Source organism: Macaca fascicularis, chromosome 1, assembly GCF_037993035.2.
Source record: "Macaca fascicularis isolate 582-1 chromosome 1, T2T-MFA8v1.1".
Lineage (NCBI taxonomy): Eukaryota > Metazoa > Chordata > Mammalia > Primates > Cercopithecidae > Macaca > Macaca fascicularis.
In genome coordinates this window covers 221,088,214-221,104,965 of record NC_088375.1, presented here as the reverse complement: position 1 = coordinate 221,104,965, position 16,752 = coordinate 221,088,214, and the positions used below count along the sequence as shown (strand labels likewise).

The 16,752-nt window shown below is 41.8% G+C and overlaps 1 protein-coding gene across 3 annotated transcripts in view; it reads left to right on the top strand.

The window, feature by feature from the left end:
• The window catches only part of KAZN (kazrin, periplakin interacting protein), a 1,227,887-nt gene that overhangs the window by 279,972 nt on the left and 931,163 nt on the right, over positions 1–16,752 (top strand). For all 3 annotated transcript variants that reach the window (XM_005544737.5, XM_065529708.2, XM_065529714.2), the window contains exon 2: positions 1,679–1,836. In XM_005544737.5, coding sequence (XP_005544794.2) covers positions 1,679–1,836 — 158 coding nt within the window. The remainder of the gene's footprint in view (positions 1–1,678; positions 1,837–16,752) is intronic.

The following is a 16,752-nucleotide window of genomic DNA, read 5'->3' as shown; positions in this document are numbered from 1 at the left end:
GCATTATGAATTTTACATTTTGGGGTACTATATTTTGTTACACTTCTGTAGAAATGCTAATTTTTTGGCAGGTATTTTAGTTACTTGCAGATCAGTTCAGCTCTTTCAAGGCTTACTTATAAGCTCTTTTTGGATGGGCCTGGAATAGCCTTTATTCTAGGAATCATTTTGCTTAATTTCTAAGCCCTGGCCCTTCTGGAGTCTCTAATGAATGTGTCCTGTATTCCACCCAAATTCTTCCTCTTTGGCTGGTGAGCATGTCAACAATTTATGGACACGTGATCTCTGGAATTATTTGGCCTGCAGCTCCCCTGTAACTGTTCTCTCCTGCAAGTTTTTCTTGCCTGGTCATGTAGAGTTTTATCCTGCCCAGACACAGGATTGATATTCAGCCAAGAACTCAAAGGCAACCCCTTTGCAGATCTCTGGAGATCTAGGTGTAGCCCTCCTGCTCTTTTAGAACTTTGTCCTGGAAATCCTAGCTCACTTAGTCTTCCTCATCTCCAGCTCCTTAATTCAGTGACATTGCGGGGCTCTCTTTGATTTTCTCTTTCTTATGCTGGAGTCTGGAAATTCTCTCCTTGCAGAATGCATGGAGATGTTAGGACTCAACTTGCTTTTTCCTATTTTCTCAAGGATCACAATCCCGTGTTGTTCAATATCTAAAAATAGTTGATTCTAACATAGTTTTCAGTTTTATAGTTATTTACAGCAAGAGGATAATCTGGACCCTCATGGCCAAGCCAGAAGTCTTCAAAGTCCCTCTATTGTATATTGGCTCCTTGATAATTACATTTTTCTCTTCATAATTGTGGTAAATGCAATGACTTTATGGAGAATGCCTAGAATCTACTTATTTGGTGTTTGAAAGGATAGATTTACCTGAAAATGACAGAAATTCCATAGGAAGGAAATATTAATTCACAGAGATATAAGGAATTAATTCAACAATATTTATTAAGCACCTTATATTTGCTAGGTGCTGTTCTAGTTTTTGGGGATACGACAGTAAGTGAAGAGATTAAAAGAAGCCTCTTTGCTGTGATCAAGTCTATTGTAGAGAAAATAGAGCAAGAGGCAACAAGCATAATAAGTAAAATCTTAAAATCTATAACACGTCAGATGGTAAGCGCTATGGGAATTACAGAGAAATAATAATCCTTTCAGCCCACATGTGGCACTGATTGGAAAACATGGCCACTGTCCCTTCATAAACTTTAATGACAGAGGCCATCTGCTTAGAGGTACAATAGCCAACTATATTACCATAAATGTAAATCTAGTCTAGGGCTGTCCCCTCATGCCCTGTTAATCTTTGCAGTTTATAAACACTTACCACAAAGTCATATTCATGTATCTATTTGCCACCTTGATTTTTTTTTTAAAGTTTCCCCAACAGGACTAGATACTCCATGAGGGTAGGTACCACGTCAGCCTTTGCTCACAAGTGTATCCCCAAGCACTCTATATAGGCTTGGCATTTGAATGGTGTTCGGTAAGTGTTTGTTAGTTACTGAACACGTTTGTTAATGGAATTTATAGATGTGTCAGGTTCTAGATCCCTGCCTGGCTTAGACTTTGTATGTACACCCTTACTTTTCCCTTCAAAATTGCTAGTCAATTTCTCTTTGAAAGTTACCGGTTGTGACTCTACTTTTCCTTCTCTTTCTTTCCACAGCTGTGCAATCATTGCACACCCTCAATGACCAGATTTCCCATTTTATTGTCACCAAGTCGAAGGCACTGGAGGAGGACAAAGACCCTTTTCTACCCACTGAGAAGGAGACTCTGAAGAGTTCCATGATATTGATGAGGCACCTCTTAATGGATGCTCAGGTACAAAGATCAATATAGAAATTCCCTATGGAGCAGGTGGAATCCTTTTTTCTTTTTGGCATAAGCTGTCCAGAAATGTTCAACCACTGTACCTATTGAAACCCGTTTTTCCGCTATAACAGATTGGATATGTTGAGTATTGGATTTCTGATGATATCTTATTTGGGATTTAGTATTAAAATAGCTTTTTAAAAAGTCAAAGTAATACAGCTTAAGAAGAGTATATTTGTTGTCTCTGAGAATTTAACAGATCTCCCATTAGCCTTGGAAAAGTGAAAATCCATTTACATATAAACTTGGCAGGCATCAAAGCTGGCAAAGGCTTTGGAGTAGAGCAAATACTTGTCCCAAACAACATTACTGAGTAAGTAATGAATATTTTGGTGCATTTGCCGTACCCCCCCCCCCCCCCGCCGTAAGTGCATCAGCACTGGTTTTGCTAGCACTGAATTTATTACAGAAGGTATTTAGCTCATTGTAGGCTATTGTTGAGATGTTATTCAAGGTTTCTCCTTGTGTACTATTTTATCGAAATATTTAAAAGTAATCTCTCTACTCCTGGCTTTGTTGGTGGGTCTCTTCAGACATGTTGATAGACAAACAGCAGGTGTTTTAAGAGAATTGATAGTTTTCTATGTTAGGAAAGCCAAACCAAACTAAATCTAATTGTCATTCCTACCTCTTCAGTGTCGGGAAATGTTTCAGGAAACGTTCTGTGGGTTTGGTGATTTCCCCGTTCATTTGCCTTGGGGCTTTCTTCCTGAGCTTGTTTTCTGTTCAGCATTGGTGAGGTCAGAATGGTTGGTGGTTTCTTGCATTCTGCTCTGTAGCAGAGATTTTGAACTGTGGTTTCTTTGCTTTTGTTTGTACCCTGGTGGTGGTTTATGTTTTATTTTTAAAATCAATCCTGAAGCCTGGGTCTTGTACCAATAAGGCTTTAACTGGCTGTGCCTTTGTGCGTCTCTCACCTGTCAATGCCTGAAGCCGCCCTGTGGGATTTTTTGAGGCCCTCTGTTGAGATGGCCCGAATTATGCAAAGCCTTTCATTCCTATTCACGGTTCTCCTGCTTTCCTTCATTATCAACAGCCCATTCAGCTTCTCCTCTCCCCCAGCCTGTCTGGTGGAAAAAGGAAGGATTCTGAAGCTACAACAGCCAATTTTGAAACTCAGAAAAAAGGGAAATTTAGAACAATTTACTGAATAAAAGAGAGCAAATTGTTCTTGAAAGGATTAGCTTTCCTCCAAATGCCTAGTCCCAGTCCTGGAGCCAGCACCTCAGTCAAGGGAACTGCCTAACTGAATCCCAAAAGGCATTGTGTGTAAACTCCAGTTTGCAAAATCTAAGGTACTAAAAAAAGTGCATATTTTCCCTCTCCTTCACAACTGAGCTTACTAGTGCCTAGAACTGGATTTCGAAAATGTTAAATATTCCGGAAATGTTTGCTCCCACGAAATGCCTAATTCATTAGACTTCATCCTTCGTGGTGTTGACAGTGAATTTTCTCTTTTTTATTTAATGAGATTAAAATACCCGTTATCAAGTGGTCATCATGTGGGAATATTTTCCTACCATATTCTCTCCTGATCCCAAATCAATGACTGCTAGAGTGCTCTCCCTTAAATGGCCAGATAAAATGGAGCAGGATATGGTGGATATTCTCCTAAGTCATATGCTAAAAAGGAAGGTGGGTTACATCTTCTTCCTCTTTCCTGAAGGTGGGTGTCTACTTGGGTCAGGTAGAAACGTCATGTGGAAACCTCATTGTTTCTTTTGCCTCCTAACATTCCAAGATTCCTTGCTTCTGTCTTTTAAACTAACAAAGAATGAAGTGGGTTGTGATTAGTTTAGTATACCACTCTGATTGGTTTTCTTCCAAAACTGCTAACTTTTTGAAACAGTGTTTTGGTTATGATCAATTGGGATCATGTCACCTGATACTCCCAGTCCTCCATTCTACTCCTATCTCAGATGAGTGTTGCCAAGCTTATAAAATGCCAAGGGATCCCAACGTTTTGGGGATGGCCAGGGATGATACGTGATTTTGAGTTTTGAAGTAGGCACCTAAAAATTCATTTTTTTAAAAAAGAATTTTTATGGGGCATTTTGGGGGCAAATTCACTTATTTTCCATCCATGCTTTAACTTTTCACTTACTTTCCATCTGTGCTTCTTCCCTCAATTCCAAAGACAAATGAATGTACTCATTTTCATACACCAAGTTCATCAACAGTAGGAGGCTGATAGAATGTAGATATAACTTATCTGAACATCCTTTTGTTCAGTCTGCATTTTATGATATTAATAGACATCTCTTAGGTTTGTGTGTTGCAGGATGTAAGCCTTTCAAGGGTAGTAACCACATCCTTGAACTTGGTTGGTATAATAGCCCTCTCAGTTCCATACCCACAGGGCCCTTAATAGTATTAGATTATGATGAAACACTCTGACATCAGCTTACAAGTCGAATGAAGTCAGGCAAAAAGTGTTCCACAGAACCCGGAGGCTGCTTGAGAGTGACTGCTTAAAAGGCATAATCGATTCAAGTCACATCTGTCTTGGAAGCAATAAATCCTGCTTAGGAGAATGTCAAAGGCAAAAGCATTGCTGGACTATGAAATTCCACCTCTGAGGATTATAAAACAATGTGCACAGAGCAAACACATCTCCCAAGTATAATGGGGAAGCCAGAGATGATTGGCAGGCCTGACAATCCATCCTGGAAAATGGAATCGCGAAGGGAGCACCTCACATGGGCAGCCCAGAAAGCCCGCAATTATGTATTCATCCCCTAAACGTTTCGAGCATGGAGGTGTCTGAAGAGGCATAGCACCTCTATTTGCATTCCATTTCCTTTTTAGTTTGCAGGCCCCCAAATTCAATGGAGTTTGCCATTCAGATCGCATTTGAAACCTGATCTTGTGGCTTTTATTCCTGAGAGCGCTGTCTAAACCCAAAATGCCGACTCAGCCTCCTAAGTGATTAGATTCATAACACCGAAGAGGCAATTCTTTCTGGTAGAGATTAATTCTTTTACTCATACTGTGTGACTCCGCATGCTAAGAGGGGTTGATTATAGCAAATTAAATCTCTCATTGACAGTTCTCTCCCTTTTCCCCCCAAAGACCTAATATCATTATTTATTAAGGGGAGACAAATGCTCGGAAAAATAATAAGATCGGTTTGTTGGCAGGAAGGTCCCCCTCTTGGAGGCTGAGTGCTAAAGGGCAGAGAACTTTCTGTGCACCTAGGGGCTTCCTTCTGCCAGCCGAGGAACAAAGGGTGCCTGGGGGACAGTCTGTGCTCTGCTGACCCAGAGCTGCTGCCTGGGTCTGGACAGGAAGTGGGTAGCTTCTTTGCTTAAAACTTGGCCTGTGCTGGGACTAAAAGGAAGAACTTACTTTAAGGGAGGCTGAATCATTGGTATACCCTTCTCAGAGGTCCATCTCTAAGAATGAAAGTAAACCCTTCAAAATAAAAATAAACCACGCAACTGTCATCTCTAAACAAATCTCGAACAAAGTCAATTGTTCGTTGGAAAAGACATGAAATTTGCTTCACTCTTCAAACTCCTTTTTTCCTCCTGCCCTTTTTTCCTCTTCCCTTTTCTTTTTGCTTTTCTTTGTCTTCTCCCTTTGCCCTTTTTCTCCCCACCCCACCCAGCATCTCTCCTCCTCCCCTCCTATTTTCTCCTTCTCTCAACTCTATTCCCCTCCTCCCTCCCTCGCCTTCCCTTCTTTTGGTTGGCAAAATAGATCTTAGCTGAGATGTGGAATTACGTTCTGCGTTTTTCACTTCCTTCTCTTCCTTCCCTTTCTTGTTCTTTCCTTGTCTGTCTTTCTTTCTGTTATTTGTGTTCGGGGAACTGGAAAGCATATTTGCCAAAAGCCTATATTTCCCTTTGCCAAGCAAGAGCGGAAGCAGCAGCAGGAGGGAAACCTGGCATCCAGGAGGCAGATCGGGAGCCCTGCCAGGATCAGACACTGCATAGGATTTGGGTGGCTTCGTTTTTCTTTTCTCTTTTTAAAAGAGCGGTCTAGCAAACTCTTCCAGATGATTATGCTTTCCAATTGGTTTCTGGCAAAACTGGACCGATTGAACATGATCAGCTATTTTAGCTGTCTGGACACTCCCTGGCCTCAGATGGGGAAGTGCAGCGTGGACCAGAGGAACCCTTGGCTCAGGTTCCTGGCAGATAGGGAGGGTTAGCGCCCCAAAGTCAACATCACCTTGCATTGGGAAGGACGCTTTGGGAACCGAGCAGTTCACACCTATTACAGAAGTACATTTTAATTTGATTCTCCTGTTACTAACACTTTCCATCCCTCCAGATTCTTTCTGAAGTTGATACCGTGATCAAGGTAGGCCTCTGTGGTTCTCACTGGTGCAGTTATCTGGAGCTTTCTAGCTGCAGCTGGCTTCAGGGTTATGCCCACGAATGTGACCTTGTTAGCCCTAGAGAATGTCTTGCCCTCACTTTGTACAAACTGAGACATCAGCAGAATCCTGGGCTTAAGAAGGTCACAGATGCTGGCTGCGGCTATGAATAGTACCGCACATGTGGGCTTTCCTTATCCTCTGGGACGTAACACCATGATGGAGAGAGAATGAGATCTCTCTCCCTGGGTTCTCTTCCTTAGCAAGCAGGGAAGAAACTGACATTTCCCAGGGAAAACAGGCAAAGCTTTCTTCCTAAGAAAATTACCCCGGGATGTCTTGAAGTCTACTCATCCCATCAGCTTCCACCTTGTAAAAGTCATTGGAGAAAGAAACACTTAAATGGATGCTGAAGAATTTAGTTCCCTTCACTAAAAAGCTACAATGATAAGCTGATTATTCAAAGGAGTCTTAGCGCATCCCCTCAAATAATCCATGTGCTCCATTACGCATCCTTTCCCTGTGAGTTTGCAAAAGCAGTGCTTAGTTTCCATTCTTAGTTGCAGAACTATCAAATCAGCAAGTCCAAAGCTTGTAGTTTTTTACATAACTCTCACAAGCCCTCTTTCCATTCTGCTACGATAGTTTTGGTCATTAAAAGGTGTGTGTGTGTGTGTGTGTGTTTTAGATAAGTCAACTTTAAGCCACAGGCATTGCCAGGCTTAGATGCAATCCCATCAGTTACAGAATTTCTGTACTCACCCTTCCTGTTTAGAAGAAATGGAGGATAAGACATAAAATTGTAATATTGTTTTTCTGTTAAGCTTGTGTCTAGGGTTTTTTTAAGTTGACAGACAAAGTTAGACCCTCCTGAGACCTCTGTCACCTTTGTAAAATCCATAAAGCAAAATGTTCAGAGAGTGCAAAGTTGCTTTCAGTGTTTGGTGTGCTAAGACACAGGTAGAGTTGGAGATGAGACTCCAAAAAAAGATGGATTTCCATTCATTGTATTCTGAAGGAAAGGGGCACCTCTTACTTGGGGTGAGTGATGCTTGAATAGAATAGTGTCTATCAAATTGGTACAACTTCCATGGATCTGTATAGTGCCAGAGGACAATTCGGGAATTTATTGGTGCAAAACTTCAATTACTTTTGTACCAACTGAATACTTTGTACATCATAGAGCTTTTATGTTACGTTTTTTGATACTGAGTCATTAATAATATTTAAAATGATAATAAAATCGAATTTATGCTTGTCTAATAAGTGATGGTTCCTGTTACAGCGAGCAGGATATGACATACTAACAAAATCATGGAAGGAAGGTTGGGGTGAGGATTCAGTTAGGATTCTCTGATTGTCAGCAACAGAGACCAGCTCTGATAAACATTAACAGGGAAACACTTAATAGAAACACATGGGGTAGCTCATAGGAAAAGATAAAGAATTACATCTCAGAAAAGATAGGAGAGAGGGTAGCTATAGAGATTTAGGTGTCAAAAACTTAAAAGCAGTTGTTTCAGGGTGCTGTGGTTGGGACAACTTGGCTCTAACCATTTTCTTTCTCTGTGTCACTTTGATCAAGATTCAAATTCTTGGAAGAGTCTGAATGATCTGTCATGGGTCACTGGACCCTTCTGTCTTTGACTGTGGGCAGGTAGGCTTGTTGATGGATGGTCTCGCCATGACTGTGAGCAGTGCAGACTGGTATTATTACCACAAGAAGGAGGAGTAGATGCTGGCAGACACTGCTGCAGATGGAGGCAATAATTAATTTACTCTGCCTGCTGCATGCGTGGACTTCATGCTTGGGTCTCAGTACACAGCTTGGCACTGCTCTAAGTTCTAGGGACAGAGAGGGACAGAGAGGGACAGAACTTTACCCCTACCTCCACTCCCCCACCAGAGGGGTTCAGGATTAGATGGATAACTGGACGTTGAAGTGCTCCATGATAAATACTGACGACAGCGTACATGGGGGCTGCGGAATCTCAGAGAAGGACCTAGCTGATATTTGCAGATCACTTTACTGTTTACTAAGTACTTTTGCCAGCATTTTCTCTTCTTCTCAGCCATGAGAGGGACAGGAGATTGGGTATTATTATCTCTATTTTGAAAACTAGGTATTAAGCTTTAATAAAATAGCCTTTTTTACATGGTTCCATCCAGCCCATCGCAAAGAAAGAGTAATTGATTTCCTACTTGTAGATGGTGACTTGGAGTATTTGCTTCCTGAGGGTTATTAAATAGATAGAAAGGGGGTATATAATTTTGAGAAAGAAGAACATTAAAACCTGGCTTCAGATACAGAATACCTCATATAACTAAAAACATTTTGACAATTTTAATATGTCAATACATTCTTAAAGCTACATACTACCTTCTCAGACTCCTAGAAAGGTTCAGGTTCGAAGAATGTGGTTTACAAAAGTATTTAAATAGAATATGAAATATATTACAGCCCCCCTACCTCAAATATCTCATTTTCTTCATGATGTCTATTGTGATGCTGGCAAATACTTGGCTTCCAAAATAATGCCCAATCCCACCATCACCCTTTAGATGAGTGGCTTCTCATCTTTAGATGAGAAGGAAGCAGAGCAATTTTGCTTCCCTCCCACACCAGGTGACATTTGGCAATATCTGGAGATATTTTCAGTTGTCGTGACTGGCAGGGGGCAAGTGTGCTCCTAGCATCCAGTGGGTAGAGGCCAAGGATGTTGCTAAACTTTCTACGGTGCACAGGAGAGCTGCTCACAGCAAAGAATTATCCAACTTCAAATGTTAGTAGTGTCGAGATTGAGAAACCCTACTTTAGGTCCGAGGCTAACTTTTCAATTATTTATGGAACTCTTTTGATTTTGGAATACTTTTATTTGAAGTCCTACAATTGATCATAATTGATTTTCCAGACACACCTTCATTATTCATTCACTTACTTTCTCCTTTTTCCAGTGAGCATCTGTTATATGCCAGGGGTGTTGCCAGCCTGTGGGGGAAACACCAGTGAAAATGAAAGGAGTAATCCTTGCCCTCAAGGATCTTGGATTTCATTGGGGGCAACTGACTATAAACATGGGAGTAAACAGATAATATTGAATTTTAATATTTGTCTTAAAGAAACACTGTACCAGGACCCCATTTAGATAACAGTTCAAAGACATTCTCTTTGAACGTGACATAAACTTAGATCTGGGGATGGAGAGAGAGGAGTGTGAGTGTGTGTGTGTGTGTAAGGGAGAGGGAGAAAGAGAAGTCTTGTCTCATGCTTTATTGCTTATATTTGTACTTTAGTTGTGTGTGTTAAGCATTACCCCATGAGGTAATTGGAAATAGCTCCCCTGAGATGTTGCAGAAGATCTATGCAAATTATTTTTTCAGAAATTTACATTTAATTTAGGGAATATAACAATTCCAGCTGGTCCCTTGGGAACAGAGGATCCTTTAATCCTTTGCCTATTGGTGTCCACAGAGGACCCAGGATCTCAGGCTTTTCTAGCTCGATGCTGGGGACATAGAGACACACACAAAAGAAGGCTAGGGTAAGAGTTGTTTGAACTTCATGAGACATAGGAGTGGGATAGATGAAGGGAAAACGAGGAAAGTGTAGAGTTGTTCTGAACAAGAAAATGAGGAAGTGATGGCTGCAGTAACTTACCGGAAGAGCAGCCTCATAGAATCTAGGCAATAGTCAATTTTCAATTATGTACCCATAGATTATCCATGGACAAAGCATTTCTTCCCTGGTGGCATGCGCTCAGGAAATGTAAACCAATGTTAGTCTGAATGAGACAAAATTAGAAAAGTAATTTCATTGCCAATATTTTTTTTCCACCACAATGGAATTCAATATCAGACTTTTTCCTTATCCATTATTTGGTGTCTTTTTAAGGTTGTAGCTCCCATCCATTAGTCAGAAAATAGAGAGCCAAATGTATGCCATATAATTATAATCTTAAAAAAACTTACACTTAGAACAGGAATCCTTATATACATTCATATTAAACTCAAACAGTCTCACAAGAGTAGCCAGGTAAATTGAGGCACGGTGTTGCTAAGTGTCATCATTTAAATCTGACGTTGAACCTGGGAGTACAGCCAGTAAGACTCCTTGGTGCCAACTTGAACCAATAACCCATGTTCCTGCATTCCTTGTCTCTGAATAAATCACACTTAAAAGTAGTTTAATAATGAGATGGTGACCTGGCTATTTTAAGTACTCACTTATTCCTGTAGGAGTTGAACCAAAGTCATTTGCTTTGGCCAGCTTAGTAGCCCAGACACTTGCTTTCAGAATGGATGTTCTTGTATTGGATTACTGAGTCTAATCCCTCTTTTATTTTTCTCCTCCAAAAGTACAAAACAAAGAGGAGCTCATGATATAATTGATACTGAGAATCATGGCTTAGATTTGTATCCATGACTGCTGCCTAAAAAAACCATCCCCAAACAGTGGCTTTAAGCAACAGCTAGTTATATACTTCCTGTGAGTCTATGGATTGCCTGGGTAATTCTGCTAATATGGACAGGCTTGGCTCATCTTGACTGGTGGCCCTCGTACATTGTGCACTGGTGCCTGGCTGATCTTAGATATCCTCAACTGCAATGACTCACCTCTCTCACCCTCCTTAGCCGGCTAACTCCGGAATAGTGGTGATAGGGGTTCATAAAAAGAAAAAGTAGACAAAGAAATCACTTTCCCAGCCTCCATTTGTATCAAGTTTGCTGCTCTCCCATTGACCAAAGCAAGTCACATCACTGAGCCCAGAGTGAGTGTGAGAAGATATCACAAAGAGCTATAAAATATGGGCCATTAATACAATCAGTCTATCACACAAACCAGTCAGCACAAGATTTCTTAGGATAACTCTTGGCAATTTTTTATCCATTGGAAATGGGAGTTTAAACTGCCCTAAGGCAAGTTTTATGGACCTTCTCTTTTGGAAAGACTGCTCTAGTAAGTTGGTTTATTTAGAGGGCATGAACTGTGTTCTTATGCCCTTGTATGTGCACAGAGGACAGACTGTCTGAATAGCTGGAGGACATAATTTAGGAGGCTTCTACATCAAGCTTGGGCAGGATGACTTCAAATGGGCTGGTGATGAACTGTGAGAAGTGTAGTCTTGTGACACAGCTAGAAACATGATGATCCATTAAAAGTACATCAGTTCAACTGGTCATTACAACAGGTGCATGGTTAATTTGTTCAACAAATACTTCCTGAGCTTATACCAACAACCTGGAAGTCCCAGTGGTACACGTTGCTGAGTGATGTGAAAAATAAAGGTAGGGAAAGATTACTGAGTACTTACTAGATGCCAAACACTCTGCTAAGGATTTTACCTCCATTATCTCATTTAATACCCCCAGTGACTTTGTGAGGCACATGGGATTTTCCCTATTTTACAGGTGAGGAAACTGAGGCCCAAAGAGGAAACTTATTTAAAGTCACCTGGCTAGTGAATACCTGTGCTAGTTTGATTGCAAAAATGGCTGTCATTCTTTCTTTATTTGCAATGTGACTTTGCAGTCTTTCTCAACAAAAGGCATTTACTTGCCCTTTGAATCTGAACTGTCCTATATTTCAAATTCTTTGGCTAAAACAACACAGTAAAAAGGGTGGGTCAGTTTAGAGGCTAGACACCAAGATACCTTGCATATTTCTGCTCTTTCTTGAAACTCTGTCTACCATGAGAACAAGCCTGAGCTAGCTGCCTGGAGGGTGAGATGTCATGTGGAGCCCAGGTGAGTCATCCTGCTGAGTCCCTCCTAGACCAGCCAGCTCCCAGCAAACCTACTGAAGTGACAATGTATGAGAAAGCCCAGCAGATTTCAGCTGGGCTCATCCCAGAACAGCATAACCACTAATCTGCACACTTATAAGAAATAATAAAGTTCCAAGGTGTTTTGTTACGTAGCAAGAACTAGCTGACACAATTGCATATCCAGTATTTAAATCAGGTCTGACTTAACAAGCCCTATAACTGAAAGGGGAGCTGGAAAGTGGTCTAGTCATGTTCTCAGGAGAAAGAGGAAAATAGATTTGATGAGGCTTTAGCCAGTCTCTGCAGCATGTGCCCCCTGGTTTTACACCATTCATCCAGTTTGAGAACCACGGTAATGGTGATGGATTTAATGCATTTAAGCAAAAGGGTGTGTTTAATGCATTTAAGCAAAGTTATGTTATGGCTATATTTGGCTATTTGAAAGATTACTCTGCAGGAAGAGTGAAAAATGGATTGGCTGAGGTGAGACTGAGAACAGGAGGCAGTTTATTTTGGCAATGGACTATAATGTGGGGCAGTAAGATTAAAGAGGAAAAAATATATTCAGGGAACGTTTAGCAAGTAGCAGTTTCATTAATTGAAATTTGGAGGTGAAAGTGAGAGATGGGTCTAGGATAAGCCTCAGATTATGGTTTAGGTAACACCTCATAAAGGAAACAGAAGGATCAGCAGGCTTGAATGGGGAAGTCCTAAGCTTGATTTGGAGATTGAAAATCTAGGGACCCATGGTACATCTAGGTGTGGTTGTCTAAGAGACAGTCCTTTATCTGTCTTCAGCCTCAGAGAGAGTTCTGGGCTCAAGGAACACGTCTGGGAGTCATCATTGTCTCTGCTGATCCTTGAAGTTATGCTTTATCCATCATATTTTTTAACAGCAGACGTCAGCATTCCCTCTAACTAATTTAGCTAGAAAGGACTTTTTAAGAGAGATTTTGGTAGCCTACAGAATCTCTAAGAAGTCTTGAAACTGGATTTAGAGACTACATAACCAGAAATAACAGTAGCCAGGAGAAACCATCCATAAGACTATTGTTGAAACTGCACAGCAGCCTCCTCACACAGCCAGGCGATGGGTGGCATCTGTGACACCAAGGACAGAATGCTAGGACTCCCTCCAGAGCTCTCCTAGAGAACCAAGTACTTCTGCCTCCAGTTTGCTAAAGGAGCCAATCTCCTCTCCCGCCATGGCTGTCTCATTGGCCACCTGCACCTTACTCCTAGGTGCAGAACCTAGGCCACCTTGGGAAAGGTAACTGAAGGGAATTTTTAGCTTTCCATTTTCTGTAGTTCAGGGAGGCGGGCTAGAGAGTGTTGGAATGTGCATGGCCTGAGCCAATTCATGGTACCCCAAACACAGACATAGAGGAAACTACACAGGGAAATTAATACAGTGGGGAACAAAGGGAAAAAGAAACACTCTGTGGGGTAGGCAAGAAAATCCCCTTTTCACTTAAACTAGATTGAGTTGGGCTTCTGTCACTTGCAACCTGAGGAAGTTTGAGTGATAGGGTACCCAAACCTTATAGGAAATGTCATCCTTTGTTTACAATACTGTCCCATTGATATTCCATACTTGGTTAGCCATAGGACAGGGTGGGAGCTGTTCCCGAGCAGAGGTGTCTGGTCACTTGAAATTAAGCTCCAGGGACCCACTCATTTCTATACTTGTGCAGTCAAGCACACTTGTGCAGTCAAGCACAGAGCTTGAATTCAAAGACCTGTATAAAGCTACAATCATTTAAAACCATAACCTACTAAGAAGAAACTTGAATATATACATGGAGGTGGCATAAAGAGTTTTATTCCTGGTCTAGAAGAACAAACTTGTTCTGGAAGCACAAGCTGTACACTGGTGTTCATGTACCACAGTTGAGTGTATGTAATGACTTTTAAATATATTTTCAAATCAAATTTGAATCAGTATTTTCAGAACCTTTGAAATACCCCTACAAAACACAGTTATGCAGAACACAATTTGGAAATGGATGCCCTACACTGCATTTCCCAGCTGCATCAAAAAGAAAAATTCCTTTGTTATAAGTTGAATGGCATCTTCAAGAATAGCTATGTTGAAGTCCTAACTCCTAGAACCTAAGAATGTGACATTAGTTGGACATTGGGTCTTTACAGAGGTAATCATGTTAAGACCATTAGAGTGGGTGCTAATCCATTATGACTGATGTGATATGGTTAGGCTTTGTGTCCCCACCCAAATCCCCCTAATCCCCATGTGTCGAAAGAGAGACCAGATGAAGGTGACTGGATCATGGGGGCAGTCCCCCCATGCTGTTTTCACGATAGTGAGTGAGTTCTCAAAAGATCTGATGGTTTTATAAGGAGTTTGTCCCCCTGTACTTCTCCTTCCTGCTGCCTTGTGAAGAAGGTGCCTTGCTTCCCCTTTGCCTTCCACCATTATTGTAAGTTTCCTGAGGCTCCCCAGTCATGCTGAACTGTGAGTCAATTAACCTCTTTCTTCTATAAATTACCCAGGCTTGGGCAGTTCTTTATAGCAGTATGAAAACAGACTAATACACAGGTGTCTTTATAAAAAGGGGAAATTTGGAGACAGAGACAATTATGGACAGAGGTGAGACAATGTGAAGACACGTCTTGGAAATACGAAGATGAGGGATTGGAGTGATGCGTCTGTAAGCCAAGACATGCATGGGGCTACCAGAAGCTGGGAGAATGGCCTGGAACAGAGGATCCCTTACAGCCTTTAAAAGGAACCTACCCTGCTACCTTCTTGATTTTGAACATCCAGCCTCCAGAACTGTAAGACTGTAAACTGCTGTTGTATCAGCCACCCAGTCTGTGGTACTTACTTGTGTCAGCCACAGGAATCTAATACACCTCTCCTGATGAGAAGATCACAAACTAAGAAAGACTAAGGTGTTTTTATACCAGGTATAATGCCATTCAATAGTAGTATATTTCTTTTTTTCTTTGTTTAATGGAATAAAAATGGTTGCACTTTGAGGCCAACCTGTGTGTTTCCTTAATCTCCACAGAGTAACAGCCTTGAATGCTGTACCTAGAGGTTTGTGTTTTATCAAAGATAAGCCAAGGGTCCTCTAAGAGCCCAGGCTTGGCATAGCAGGTGGCTGTGTTTTAACAGCATTTGTTGTAGGTGGTATCACTGTTGTTTATGCTGCCTATGCCAACATCACACATAATTTGTTGATTCCCTATTACTGGCTTCCCTGGGTGACGGGAAGTTGTCACCTGGCTTATGGCTTTCTTTTCATCATCATTATGGCCTCCACTCTGTCATCCTTCCAACTCTGAATCAAAGGGAAACATGTCTTCTCTCATCTGGGAAGTATTCCAGATGCATATTATTAGAATGGAGGAGCACTTGACATTTCAGATGATCGTTAGGGCTTCTTAATCAGTTTCAACCAAACCTTAATACTTCAGGGGACACATGGAGGCAAACAAGCAAGTGGAATGGAGATTGAGCAAGGCTTACCAGCAACTGTAGCTTGTGGACAGAGTCACGCTGCTACCCCAGGGGACAAGTTCAGTCTCTCCCGGGATCCAGAATTTGGCTCAATGTGGCAAACCTGGTTGCCATCTTCTGTACACCATCTTCTGCCTTTGGAAGGATTGTGGAGTGTATTAAATTCATCTCCCAGGACTTTTCCAGTTCCCCGGACTGTTACCTCCTCTTTTGCATGAGGCTTCTGTCTCCCTGGTCCAGTTTCCTTGATGTGCCCCCATCAGTCAGACTTGCCCTTTCCACATCATTGTCTGTGTCCCCAGACCCATCCTCTCCCACCAGTCCTTGGGGGAGGCAGTCTGTAAAGTATCTATTTGCATTTGGAAGGAGGAAAGGCTCTGGGAAAGTGCAGTGTTTTTCTTGAAGGCTTCACTGAGTGCCAGACAGGGCAGCTGCCCTTTCTTTTTAGTTCTGTGGAGCAGCATGACAGTATTTTGGGATAGGAGGGCATGGGCCTTTGAGGGAACGTAGCCAGCTGAAATCAGAGCAGCTGAAGGGAGGGGAGGGGGACACGGGCCACCACTTTCTAGAGGAGTGAATCTGGAGTAGTTTGTGTAATTTGGGAGTCTGGCAAGGATAGAGATTTGAGATTGAGGAGCCTCAACCTGTTACGTGACTGCCTACTTAGTCTACCTGTGGGACAACCTTGTTTATCTTGTGCCAACCCCTCTCCAGATTTGGTTGGAATATTCAAGTGTAGTTCTTATTTTCAAGAGGGCACAATTGGCCGGGCGCGGTGGCTCACGCCTGTAATCCCAGCACTTTGGGAGGCCGAGGCGGGCGGATCACGAGGTCAGGAGATCGAGACCATCCTGGCGAACACGGTGAAACCACGTCTCTACTAAAAATACAAAAAAATTAGCCGAGCGTGGTGGTGGGCCCCTGTAGTCCCAGCTTCTAGGGAGGCTGAGGCAGGAGAATGATGTGAACCCGGGAGGCGGCGGAGCTTGCAGTGAGCGGAGATCGCGCCACTGCACTCGAGCCTGGGCGACAGAGCAAGACTCGGTCTCAACAACAACAAAAAAGAGGGCACAATTAAGCTGCTTGCATAGTTGGCTGAAAAGCATTTTTCAGCCCTTTGAGGAAACCCTTTGAGGAAAGACCAATATATTCTCATAGAAATTTTCTATAGATACAACAGCTTATTATGGAAGAAAATATACATATTTTTATTCTATAAGCACATCTGAAATTTTCCCTTCATTAATGGAATGTTTCTAATTCACTGATAAGGCTGTTCCTTCTTCAACAAT